The sequence below is a fragment of the Procambarus clarkii genome, chromosome 16, assembly GCF_040958095.1.
Source record: "Procambarus clarkii isolate CNS0578487 chromosome 16, FALCON_Pclarkii_2.0, whole genome shotgun sequence".
NCBI classification, from domain to species: domain Eukaryota; kingdom Metazoa; phylum Arthropoda; class Malacostraca; order Decapoda; family Cambaridae; genus Procambarus; species Procambarus clarkii.
This window is the reverse complement of record NC_091165.1, coordinates 26199843-26214169: the sequence shown is the minus strand read 5'-3', so window position 1 is coordinate 26214169 and position 14327 is coordinate 26199843. Positions and strand designations below refer to the sequence as shown.

The following is a 14327-nucleotide window of genomic DNA, read 5'->3' as shown; positions in this document are numbered from 1 at the left end:
AGAGGAGAGCTTGAAGATCCTCAACCTGACAGCCAGAGGAAAGACCAACAAAAACAATGCCTTAACTCCTAAAGTGTGGCTAAGGAAATAATGCATTTATACATTAAATACATATACTGTATGTATGCTAAGGAAATAATGCATGTACTGCTCAAAAAAAAAAAACCCAAAATATTTATTCCTTACAGAATGATTAATTTGGATGTAACATATAAGGAAACATGGAAATAACAAATATCTACATCTCTAATGGTTTGGCGAGCTGTAGAAGTTGACTGGGTAGCAACCCAAGTCAATGCCAGACCAAAGGTTTGCTGATGCAGCAGTGTGTGGCAGAGGAGTGTAAAGTTGACCTTGAATGTTTCTACTCCAGTTTCTTCACTTTTGTGTTGAGTAAGTAGATATATATGTAATAATGTACATGTAATTTACAAAAATATGGACTGTAAACATTACTAACTGTAAGGATAATGTATTTAAGCCTGCAATGAATCAATGAATGCATTAACTAAATATGAATTCATAAGCAAACAGGTGTTAAATTAGTAAGAAGTTTTCAGCTTACAGGCATAAACATAGTACTGTACAAGTTAATAAACTTGTTCATATAAACTTAATACTGTAGGAGCTTTTAAGCTAGGTGTGGCCATAAGCAAATGTGCTACAAATATTAAATATTTACATATTTACTTATTTACTTGTGAAATCATGGAATTTGGCAAATAATTTGTTAACTCTAAAACTGTTAAGAACACTTACCAATTTTTCCTTTTCATATTCTTTGGATAATGCTTTCAAACAATTAAGAGCTTTCTTGGTATTCCTATTCTTCTTTATTTTACTTTTTTTAGGCACCTTGAGATCTAGTAAAGTGGGTGATACAGGAGCTTCTAGAATTGTATTCTCTTCTCTGTAAAATTTTGAACATTTTACTAATCTTACAGAACATAAGGGAATAATATTTAAAATACAAATATGACTCGAGATAAAATTATACAAATTAAAGAAAATCTGAAGTTGAATACTATGCAAGAAAATGTAAGGGTGACAATAATGAATTAGTTTTGTAATTGGAGCATGGTAGAGGGCAGATAGCAAGATATGAATGGCTGAAATAAACTGTTGAGGTAAAAGATTATAAAATATTGCTATAAATAATTGCAAATGATGGGAATTTGGATTTTTTTTTGAAGCAGAACATAAGAATTACATCATAGATCATCTTAGTATATGTGGAGAGAAAACCAATTAAGTAGTGAGACTGGTTAACTGATAAAATAATATTTACAACATTGTTAAAATAAGGTTACTGGCACTGAATAATAAGGCTTTGAGAGTACAAGAAAAGGTCTTACCTGAGCAGGGCATTCAGTTGCTTTTTTAGGCAATGAGCAGCTCTCTTAGGGACAGTCAATGAAAAGAATACCAAGTTATTTATATCAAAAGTAAAGTTGCTTTAGAATTTATGTGGTGCATTTTTGGCGGGAAACCTCAAAACTTAAAATAGTGTATTTTAAGTTTATTTTTTACTTTAATTATAGTGTTTGCTCTGAACCAACTAGCCAGTCATCCAAGCAGGAAACAATCATCTAGTCAGGCATGTAACCAGGTAGTCATCCAAGTAGCCAGCCAGCCAGGTAGCCAGCCATACCAAGCTAAACAGAAGACAAAGAATATTCAGAGGTATACCTGTACCACCAGACTACTACCTGCTATACCACCAGACTACTACCTGCTATACCACCACAGCCATGAGGTATGAGTTATGAGCTTTGGGAATTAAACCTCACACCTCTGGAAGACAAGAGTGATGAAAGACATTATCATCACACAAAATTCTTAAGAGCAATTGACAGGGGTGGACAAAAAATCTATTTAGCATGGGCAGAACACAAACAAGAGGGCATAGGTGGAAACTTAGTACTCAAATGAACCACAGACATTAGAAAGAATTTGTTCAATGTCAGGGTAATGCAATAGGAAGTAATGTGATGGAGAAAGACTCCAAACACAGTTTCAAATGCAGATAAGATAGATCCACATAGGCTCAGGAACCCCATACACCAGTCTAGAGGCAGGACCAAAGAGCTTAAGATTGTGGGCTTAAACCCCACAATCACAACTAGGCGAGTACTATCTCCCACCTTTGAAGGCAGAAAAAAGCAGATGGTTGAGCTGCTATACTACTACTGGCTGTAGTGGTGCTGCCTCATGCCAAACATTCAATACCTGTGGTAGTAGTAGGCATCCATCAGTCTCAGGAGACTATGGAGTTGCGCTCTGGTTGTCGGTATAAACGGATCTGTACTGTACTGTACCTGTGGTACAGTACAGATATAGAATGGGTCCACAAATCACGGTGTCACAGACTTCTTACCAAACATAACCGAAATTAAATGTTCACAAATTTTGTAGTTTCCATCAGAGTAGTTAAGTGTTGCTTCATTTTCTCTTATATAAAATAAAGCAATTATTTTATTTTTTACAATTTTCATTTTTCATTTGTACAACATTTCCAGCACCCCCAAAATGGATTTCAACACCCCATGGGTGTGATAGCACCCAAGATAAAGAAATGCGTGAGGGTGAACCATCTAACTACTTGGTGGGTCATTTGCCAGGTAGTAAACTTGCTGTTGTCTGTTTTGTCTCATCCTACCTTTTTGGGTGACTGCTATCATTGTCAGGGTTATCTTGAGGTTATCTTGAGATGATTTCGGGGCTTTTAGTGTCCCCGCGGCCCGGTCCTCGACCAGGCCTCCACCCCCAGGAAGCAGCCCGTGACAGCTGACTAACACCCAGGTACCTATTTTACTGCTAGGTAACAGGGGCATAGGGTAAAAGAAACGCTGCCCATTGTTTCTCGCCGGCGCCTGGGATCGAACCCAGGACCACAGGATCACAAGTCCTGCGTGCTGTCCGCTCGGCCGACCAGCACCCTTGATCCCTTGTGATCACCCAGGGTGATCACAGATTCCCTGCTGTCTGTGCCTGTGAGCAGGGCCAGGTTTTGACCGCTGATCCCCGATACTCTTACTAACTTGCAAGGGTCTGATGTGAATGGATATGTGAGGAGCTAACCAAAGTGGCTAGCAACAGCCACCACGGGGCCTTCCAAGAAAACAAAAATTTTTTCATCAATTGTGTTGCCGTAGAAATAAACATTTATCCACACCGTCTGCATATTATTATTATGATCTTAACAGGTACCAAAACCTGTAATCATATAATTAATACTGTATATATTGAGCTCAATGGAAAAAGCAAGGCATGTTGGTACATTAATAGAACACAATTAAGTACAATTGTTGGAGAGCATTTTTTATATCCACAAGCAACATAACTAATTAAAGGAGTGTTAACAGGGGAAGACGACAGAAGTCAAAACTTGAAAAATGGATACGAGTGCCAGAAAAATAGAAATAGATTGAGAGAAATGAGGGAAAAGCTAAAAAGGAGAATTTGCAAATTCATAGTAGACAAAAGATGGAAATTTAAAATTTGTAAAACTTACTTTACTTCCTCCACCAAACAAACATCATCATCTTGCTCATTGTGAAACTGAGAAGGATCTTCACACTCATCTGGTTGTTCATTGGAATCCAAGATGTTACTTTTTTTCAGAGCACTGATCTCTTTGGCAGCCGTTTTCATTACCTGCATACGGTATGCTGAAACAAAAGACTTAAATAAAGTTACATCCATTCATTATGTTTTTCTAATTCATTAATTGTACTGAACAGTAATCTAACTTAAGACATTACATAACACTAAAAAGACAAACTCATTTATAAAAATCTTTCAATTATGTACAAAGATTGCTCTATCATACCAAAGACCTTCTTCAAACCAACCATATGTATAACTCAAAATTCAGAATGGCATATAAAATATTTGGGGAAGGGAGACGAGCCACCACAACCTGAGCCAAGCATTTAAGCATGCATGGAGCCAGACTAAGTCCGAATTGGAGAATCCAAAAGTCCTAAGCCTGCTACCCCACATCGAAGCCTAATCAGTCCCTGAACCCCAGATGAACACAGATGTGCCAATACGCATCCCGGAGGTCCAGGAAAATCATTCAAACCCCTGCCTGGAGCATGCGATGGACCTCTGATAACATGGACATCTGAAAGGAGGGGCAAGAAATGAACCGATTTAATCTGGAAAGATCGAGGATGAACTGGAAGTCTGGCAAATCCCATTTTGGAACTAGACCCATTGAAGAAACTGTCATTTCAACCATTCCCAAAGACACCCCCCCCACTCCAAGACAACCTGACAAAGGTGAGGGGGGGAAAAAAAAAAAAAAAAAAAAAAAAAAAAAAAAAAAAAAAAGACCAGTCCCCCCAGTCCTGCCCACAAAGACCCAAACCCCTCCAAAGGAGGAAGGACTGACAAACGCTACCACAGGCCTAAGAAAACAACCGGAAAAGCCCATGAATCATGGGACTCAGCATAGGCAATCCAAGATAGCTACCCCCCCACCACACTGCTCCATCATATTGGCAAATTGCAAAAGGGTTGGTATGAACCTTCTGAAAGGAGTAGGTATGGCACTGACCAGATGAAGAAGTACCGTCCAAGGAAAGTGCTTGCAACCCAGCTCATGATTCTGCAGATGGCCTACCCCAACCAACAATGGGTGCTGTCCCAGCCCTTCCAAACTGCCTTGAAGACTGACAACACCCACTAAGGTCACAAGAGGTCCGAAAGGTGTCAACAAGTAGTTGCTACAGACAATAATAGGTCGACAACCACCTCTGGGAAAAGGAGCAGAGAAAAGGGAGAGGAGGAGAGGACAGCAAGGGTCCAAACTAAATCCAGAGACTGGGCCAACACAGCCTGTCAATACACAAGCTGGGTGGCGAGGAAACTGGCCACCCCCACATGAGAATAGTGTATACCCGAGTACAGCTTGGGAAGCACAGCCGCCCCCGCAGAGGCCAAGACATCCTCAGTGAGCCAGTTGGAATGCAGCTCAAGGAGGCCCAAAAAGCACATGACAGAACACAGAAGGAGATGAGCGTGAAAGTTGTGGGTCCCCATTTTCCCAGTCTATCTTTCCATGGTTGAAATTGCCCATGATTAAAAGTCTTGAACCATTCCTGCAGGCAAATGAAGCTGCTCTCTCTATTATATTAATGGTTGCCATGTTGTTCCTATCAAACTCCTGTCTAGGTCTTGTGACATTTAGGGGAGGGTTGTAAATGACTGCCACTATTATCTTGGGTCCACCCATTGTTATAGTTCCTGTTATGTAATCTCTGAATCCGTCATAGTCCGGAATTTCCATCTCATCTAAACTCCAGTCCTTCCTTATCAGCAGGGCCACTCCACCTCCTCTCCCTTCCCTCTATTTCCTTACTATATAGTAGTACTTTGGAAACACAGCATCTGTTATGACTCCTGACAATTTTGTTTCCGTGAGTCCTATTACATCAGGGTTTTCCTCTTGCGCCCTTTCTGCCAGTTCACTTGCTTTATTGGTAATCCCATCAATGTTTGAGTACATTACCTTGAAGCTCACTTTCTTATATCCAATTTCACCCTCACTCCCCACAAGTGTAGGAAGTTGTTCCATGGTCATTGCTACTTGGGCAGGCTCATCCTCCTGTGAGGTAGTTGCCAGGGGTTCAGGGGAAGGTGTAGTGGGGGATGGAGGGCTTAAGTCTTGCTCAGGCCTGCTTGGGGCAGGAAGAAGTCCTGGGGGTGAGGGGGCAGGGAGTGCTTGGGGAGAGGGCACGCCCTCCTGCAGTGTAGTTGACAGGGGTTTGGGGGGAGGTGGAGTGGGGGATGGAGGGCTCAGGTCTTGCCTGGGCCTGCTTGGGGCAGGAAGAACTCCAGGGGCTAGGAAAGCTGGGTATACCAATGAAAACATCGCATTCTACGTGCAGACAAAGAGTCACAATAATGTGGCTTCAAGATATGAGAACTAAACCACACACTAGAAGATGAGACGACGACGACTTTCGGTCCGTCCTGGACCATTATCAAGTCAATTATCACAATCGACTTTATAATGGTCCAGGACGGACCAAAATGCTGTTATCTCATCTTCTGATGTGTGGTTTAATTCTCATACTGCATTCTAATGAAGTACACTGTACTATATATATCTACATAACTATTCCCTGCATCATCTGTGCAGTTCAATTTTGTTTCCTACAAATATTCATAAATTAGGTTTCCGATTTGCAATGGTTACATGTAACCTTAAAAATACAATGGTTCACTTCTAATACTGATTGTGATTTTAAGGAAATCTGCATTAAAAGTATTTAATACTTTTTTTTTAGATTATGAATGCATGTTTTTAAATGAGGCTATCTAAATAATTTATTGAGCTTACATTTATAATCCACATCATACAAATCGACAACAGAGTCGCTGCAAAACAATTCATCGTCATCTGCACAATTCACCTCCTTGGTCTTAGGTGATGCCCTCATAGACTCTACCTCAAGACAGTCAGAATCGGAGTCAGACATGATGCCACGTCCAAACACATTTGGGCTGTTTGACAGAAATATAGTATTAGAGAACAAATATAAAATACAAGACAAATGATTATTTGAAATGGAACAGAATTACCATGTTGATTTACCTAATGGAATAAATACTCATATGCATTCAAAACTACAATTTTGCATGAGAGGGACTTGACACAGACTGCTTTCTGGAGGGGCCAAATGATGACTCCCTGTAGCTAGCCTCTCTGAGATAGCTCCACACATATAAGCATATCAGCCCTAGAAGTCCTTAACAGCCTACTGGAGACCAGAGACCAAAACCTGGGCCCCCCTCTCACAGAGATGCATTGAGTTGGAGATCTATGATCACCCCTCACTGAAGAAGCAACCCCCTAGAAGGAATTGAAGCAAAACACACAACTTCAATGTTCATAGAAAGTTTAAACAAAGTTAACAAAACAGCTGCCGGCTCCTCATGCCAATGATTAATATATCCCTTTGTTTTGAGTAATTCCCACACTTAACGTAAATTCATCCCCCTTTTGCAAGTAATTTGGGGATTAAGCCACAAGGGTTAAATGATTGATTAATTGGTCCAGACCCTGTTTAATTGATAGCTTTTGGTTAATGGTCTGGTGGCAGCGGTGTAAAGAGATCCTTGAGTTTGCTAGAAAACCTAGTACGACGTCATGTGGCTGTAGAATCTTAGCCGATCGAGTGGCTAAGACCACATGGCGTGGGACTTGGCTAAGAGTTAGCTCTGGGGTACCTTGGAATTGAGTTTAACACTTTCGCGCTCTCCGCAAAGGTCACTCAGCCAACCGAATGTGCGCGCTGCGTTTTTATCGCTTAAGCGTAAAAACAAAAATGTGTATACTCTTTTTACTCTTCTGACCTTAGTTCTCATGCTACGTATTTCATTTTGGTACCAACGTGTTCGCAATAAAATTCTCTAGAAGAACATTAGTAAAATAAGTCACGAAACATATAGGGATACCAGCACCAAATAAATAACTACGTAGATGACTCGCCGTGAGCGCCCATCAGCAACAAAATGTTTTTACTCTTGGGATTGTAATCACCTCCACACTTGTTCTACAGCGTTAATTTTGGTATCAATGGACTCGCAATGAAATTCCCAACACGGTGATATGAATATAAGCGTAGAATAATGATGCAGCCCGCCTGCAAGAGTGTGGGAAGTGGTGAAATTGTTACCCGGTATCGGTGACGGGACGACGCACGGCGCTTTGAAAGTTTATACTTATTTCACTCTCATGACATTAATTTTCTATGTACGTCATTCATTTTTATGTCAATGTGTTCGCAATAGAATGTTCTATGTACCCATAGGTAAAAAATATCAACAAAGCGTAAGTTAGAATAGCGACAAATATAAAACAACGCTGGAACATATCAGTGAGCGTCAAACACACACGAAATATTTTTACTTTTGTTATGTTTGTCAAGATTATACTTGTTGCACACAGTTATTTTTGGTTGTATATTGATCGGAATAAAATTCCCTAAACAGACATATGCATATAATATATGATATGGGGGAAGAATTACCAGTATAAACGGCTAAAGTCACCCACCTGCAACCCGTTTGGGACAAAATACCATTTGATCGAAGTTATCCACACCTTTCATGAACTTATTGTACTATGCAGCCTAGTGGTGAGAAAGAGAGCCTCATAGCGCGCAGTTTGAAACAAACCCAAAGTAAATCGGATAAAAATTGAATTTTATACAAATATTTTAAAAGTAGACATAACGTTATGTCCACTATGCGTTTACATTAGACGAAACCGAACGCGCCGGCGCGTCCAGATAGCGCGAAAGTGTTAAGTAAGCATATTCATGGACAGGGTAAAGTACAGAGTAGAGTTAATACCCGTCCCGTTTTACACTGTTAGTGGCTTTGCAACAATGTAAGAACATCGATATTATGTACTCTCACAAATACTTCTATAAATAAAAATAAAAATACATAAGCATTAATGTAGTTAAATTACACAAATACTAGTAAAAAAAATAAAAACTGAAGAAATAATCATACAAACATCCAAGGTCAACACTGGAGTCCCCTGCCATATGTTGCTGCTGCTGTGGCATATATTATTATTATATTAATATTATATTATCACAATAATAACTGTATAATAATATTTATAATATAATAATAATAATAATAATTACTGTATAACAATATTAATACAGTAATAATAATTATAATACAGTATAATAAATAATAATTATAATAATACAGTAATAATAATAATTATAATATTAATAATCATATAATAAAATTATAATAATAATAATTATATATTATTAATTTACAGTCTCTAGAAAGGCAGAAAGTAAGCGGGTAGAATGATTGATGTAAACAAATACTGTGGATGAAAGAGAATAATAAAGGTATTAATATGGTGGTAAATATAAACACAAATCAGAATACATCTCCAGGTGCATGCACAGGATTCTGAATGTTTATGTGGCAGGTTTTAAAAAATTATTTGATTGGAGCATTGAAATCATATACCTCAAAGTGAGCTGCATCTGTGTTTTAGAAGTGACCTCAGTAGGACAGGGACTTGGGCTTCTGGCCTCATCACTTGAGCTCGCACCATCCAAACTGATCACCAGTGGTCTCTGCCTGATACTTCGGGCAGCAGCTGTCTGTCTTTGAAGACGACCTCGTTTCCTTCCTAAATAAAGATGCATATAGAAACGGCAATTTGAAAAACAGTTCTTAGAGAAATGTTCAAAATTTCAGCAATTTTATTGCAGCAGCACTATTCATGCAGTAGACATTTTTACTATATATACAGCACATGGACTACAAAAGTTGCTAAATGCAAGTGTTTAGTTTTCTACCAGAGATTTGGTGCAGGTACTGAAGATATTGGTGTCGGAAAACAAAGCTGAACCGGCCTTCAAGCAGCCTGAAGGATCACCCTTCCTGAGAACGACTCCAGTCTGGAAGGGACCTGCCGAAGGAAGCACAATGGCCCGATAATCTGGCTCCATCAGGAACCTACCTTTACCAACAGCAGGCATGGCCCAAGCCCTACATGGCTGCCTCTGGAAAATGAGGAACAGACACCCCCAAGAAACCAGCAAATAACTTATAGGCCTGCATGATGAACCAGCCGTAGAAAGGAACTGAACAACATCCTCAGGAAAGAGGAATGGCAAAATGAGGGAGGTGGACAAAATGGCTAAGGACCAAACCAAATCTAGACTTGGCCAGCACAGCCTGCCAACATGCTGAGTAAAACGCTGCCACAGACTCATGAAGGACGATGCAGACATCCTATACAAACCTGCTGAAGCTGATACCAGAGGCAACAAGGCCTCCAGACCTGACAAGTCAAGCTAGTTCACATCCTCCTGTAGCCAATGAGCAAAAAGTTCCTGGAAAGCCCAAAAGCACAAAACCAAGTATGAGCCCCCGTTTTCATCAGCAATATGGGCTCTAGAAAATACAGGCAGCTGCATGTGTAGTCTCCTGCCCACATACATAGCCAGAGCAATCATCAGGTGGCAGTCATCAGGTGCCAAATAAGGAGAGCTGGCCAAAAAACACCTGAAAGACATTACCTCACACCAATCAAGTGAATGAGTATTACAAAACGCCTGCCAAGCCCCAAGGGGGAAAAAAAATGAGGATTGTCAGCCAGTCAGGATAAATCCAGCACCTCGTATCATAGCCAGAGAGGGAAGGCAAACCCAAACTCAAGAGACCAGGTCCATCAAGGAAGCAAGGCTCAAATCCTGCAGGAGGCACCAAAAAGTATCCATATGAGCCTCAGAGTGAAACTCAGAAAGATAGAAACCTCCAGAATGAAATTTAAAGAGCCATCTTCTTGAGGTTATCTTGAGATGATTTCGGGGCTTTTTTTAGTGTCCCCGTGGCCTGGTCCTCGACCAGGCCTCCACCCCCAGGAAGCAGCCCGTGACAGCTGACTAACACCCAGGTACCTATTTTACTGCTAGGTAACAGGGGCATAGGGTGAAAGAAACTCTGCCCATTGTTTCTCGCCGGCGCCCGGGATCGAACCCAGGACCACAGGATCACAAGTCCAGCGTGCTGTCCGCTCGGCCGACCGGCTCCCTAGGCAATCTGAAACTAATCTTGGGGGGGGGGGCAGAGCAGCAGAGTAATAAAATTCATACACAGAGGGGGGGATACAAAAAATTATTCCACAGAGGCAAAAGCCCCCCTCACAGGGGGCACCAAAGTCTAAATAGGGTCAAAGGGCACCAAAGTCTAAATACGGTCAAAGGGCACCCCAAGGACCCCCCACCCATGGAAGACAACCATTAAGGCCCCGGGGCCGAGCCACAGATTGAAAGGCATCCTCCCAAGTAGAAGGAATGGAGTAGGGAAGTGATTGGAAATGCAACTTTGATATCCCCCGGCATGACAAGACAGCTCAACTGCCTTCACTCTTGCATAGGCCAAGCTACACTCCGAGCTAAAATCTGCCCTTATTCGGAAACCCTCAAATGCTTAACAGGTGCAACAGCATGCTACAAAATGGCTTGGTCAGAAAAGCAATAACCAAGGCTAAGCCAGCCACCAAAGAGCCAGAAGGACCATCTTGCCCAAGTACAACTCCAGTTTGGACAGCACCCAGAGCAACATCTAAACTAGGGAAGCAATAGATGAACCTCCATCTCTACCAGTCTGGCTGAAAGGGATCCACCGTGAAAGCCTCACGATTGAGCAATGATGCTACATAGGAACAGACTGGAGTCAATGGTTTCAAGCCAAAGCAAAGAGTTCTACCTCATGGCAACCAAATGTCTTGCAAAACCAACAAGAAGACACGTCAATGGTCCACTCTGTGAAAATGGGACTGAAACATGATAACCCGATTGCAAGAATACTAGACACCCCCATGCGTTTCATGCAGAGAACCAAACCTCGAGAATGAATAGTCTGGCTCCAAAGGGGAAAGGACCGAAGTGAAACACCAATGTTCAGGAAATGAACCTCTGGGGAGCAGTCGGAATTGGGCTGAAGGATGGAGCCCAAAGAAGACAAATCCTACGAAGGGCCTACCACACAACCACAAACTTTGTGCACCATGCTGTGCCCGTAATGGAATGGACCCGACCACTGACTCTAGAAGACATCGTGAGTACTGGTCATGAAGCCACAACCCAGTGATGGGGCATCCATGAACACAAGTGATATGAGAGGATGGCACCACAGTACCAAAGTCTGGAAAGGAAGCTGGTGATGCAAAAGCAAACAAAAGGCAAGTGAGGTCCAAACCCAATAGTCCCAGCAGTGGTGAACCTGGCAGAAAAAAGGAACCAGGACAGCACTAAGCCAAACCCTGCCCAGGGTAAACATCACGTAGAAAAAGTTCAGGGTCCCAAACAACTGGTGTCAATTCAACACCATATGACAACACCGCTGCAAGCAGCGCAGTCTTAGCAGGCAGGAGGAGAGACTTGCCAGGGAATCTCAAACAAGACCCAATTAGGTTTGAACCCAAGATGGATTCAACTGGGTCGTCCACCCGTTAATCAGGAACAGTAACCGGTAAGCTCGGAAAGAACCAAATCCCTTGTCAGCTGACATGGGATTGTCTGAGGGCTCAATCCAGTTGTCAAAGCAGTGTAACACATGAGATAATGATCGGGGGATAGAAACACTAACCAGCTACTCAAAGGACTTCCAGTGGATGTAGTATATATGGATTTTGCTAAAGTCTATGATAAGGTACCACATGAAAGACTGGCAAGAAAATTATAGGTACATGAAATATATAGTAGAATATTAGAATTGATAAAACAATGCTTTTTCACCCACAGGGTTATAACCCGTGGAACCGCCTACCGTCGAAGCCAAAACACTTAAATTTTATAGTTCAACTGGAAAAGATCAAAACAAATGGGAGGGACCTGTGATAAGCTGCCAGCTTCCTGTCCTCGTCGAGGTAAATTGACAGGTATATCAGGTAAATAATTAACTGAAGCATGCAACAAGGTTCTTTTTGCATGCTTTTCAAAAACAAATACATTTATTAGTCCATAAGAGCTAAATGGCAGAGACGTGCTGTAAAGGAACAGTCTCCGTGGTGTAGTGGTAAGACACTCGCCTGGCGTTCCGCGAGCGCTATGTCATGGGTTCGTATCCTGGCCGGGGAGGATTTACTGGGCGCAATTCCTTAACTGTAGCCTCTGTTTAACGCAACAGTAAAATGTGTACTTGGATGAAAAAACGATTCTTCGCGGCAGGGGATCGTATTCCAGGGACATGCCTGAAACGCTACGCGTACTAGTGGCTCTACAAGAATGTAACAACTCTTGTATATATCTCAAAAAAAAAAAAAAGGAAGCAACTACACCTGATAACACTAACACTATCTTCATCTACTTTGTGCCAAAGGGTAAGTTATTGTGTTGTAACAAACTAGGTTGTTGTAAAGATTATTCATTATAGATCTGGCATAAATATTTCACGAGACCACATGGTGGGTTGAATGATACATATCGCATTACATGTCAGTAATGCATCAAGAAGCAAATCAGGAGTGCAGAGCAGCAAATAAGGAGTGCAGCAGTAGAAATTTGTCATCTTGGAATGTCGTAAAGGATGGGGGTCTTAAGAAGACTTTGACAAAACCGCCTACAGATGTCGTAAAGACTTCACACCCATTCGCCGTCCTGGAAGACGAATGCTGTGGGGGAGACTGAAGTTCCCACAAAAGTCAAGACAACGAAGGGAGCACAGGTCCCTCAAGGTGTTCACATTGTAAAAGTACCACCTAAGCAAATTTTGGTTGTTGGAGATTCTTAGGCGAGGTATCTGGATAGAGCTTTTTGTGCCCAGAGATAGGAGGGGGGGGGGAACAGGTTAACCCCTGCACTGTGCACCAATTTTTGGCAAAAACATCTTGGTGCAATTGTCAAGAACATATTTTTGTTTTTATAAATGTTCAAGTAAAGTTAATGCCAAAATGTTTCCAAACTCAACTATTAACATTTCAAAATACAAAGAGTAATGATAGAGGTTTAGAAGTGGATGAAAGGACATAGCAAAGGGGATATTAATAAGGTATTAAAAGTATCAAGACAAGACAGAACAAGAAACAATGGGTATAAATTTAGATTTAGGAAAGCTGGGTAAATACTGGTTCGGTAACATGGTTGTTGATTTGTGGAACCAATTACTGCGTAACGTGGTGGTGGTGGAGTCCCTCGATTGTTTCAAGCGCGGGTTGGACAAGTATATGAGTGTGATTGGGTGGTTATAGATAGGAGCTGCCTCGTATGGGCCAATAGGCCTTCTGCAGTTGCCTTTGTTCTTATGTTCTTAATAACAAGTCAAATGGCTCACCTCTAGGGAGAGGCATCTTCACGGTCTCTCGTTGCTGTTGGTATCAACGGCCTCGGCTGTATTCGCCCTGTCAGTCCGAATTTGAAGACACAGCGTTGTTGTAATGAAACTATACCCAGCTAGTGGAGGAACAAATTCGAAGTGAGCGGGGATGTAGTATGGGCCCTGCTGCAGCTCCAACACTGACGACCACTGTCACACTGGTGACTGGGAGCCCAACACCACCACCACTGCTCGAATCGTACACACCCGTCTCCGATACCGTAAAAACAGTTCGTCACAAACAAGTTTGTGTATGTTCGAACCCTTTCGTATATAAATATGTGCTGGCCTGTGTTCGCTGCTGTTCTCGTTTTTCAAAATACTATTATTTATTTATTTATATACAAGAAGGTACATTCTTGTAAAGCCACTAGCACGCATAGCGTTTCGGGCAGATCAAAATTATGACCATAACGAGACAATAGAAGTTGATAATGTTGCCCGAA

At 41.6% G+C, this 14327-nt stretch overlaps 1 protein-coding gene across 2 annotated transcripts; it reads right to left on the bottom strand.

The window, feature by feature from the left end:
- Window positions 1–675: 675 nt before the first annotated feature.
- LOC138365189 (uncharacterized) lies at window positions 676–14094 on the bottom strand. Of its 2 annotated transcripts, none has more exons than XM_069325351.1 (5): window positions 13840–14094; window positions 9022–9187; window positions 6353–6516; window positions 3515–3671; window positions 676–910 (listed from the first exon to the last, which is right to left on the bottom strand). In XM_069325351.1, the coding sequence occupies exons 1-5, from the start codon at window positions 13853–13855 to the stop codon at window positions 691–693; spliced, it is 723 nt and encodes a 240-aa protein (XP_069181452.1). In that variant the 5' UTR covers window positions 13856–14094; the 3' UTR covers window positions 676–690. The 2 variants fall into 2 exon arrangements, with proteins under 2 accessions (XP_069181452.1, XP_069181453.1); XM_069325352.1 differs by lacking the exon at window positions 13840–14094 and adding an exon at window positions 9357–9566.
- Between the last annotated feature and the right edge of the window lie 233 nt (window positions 14095–14327).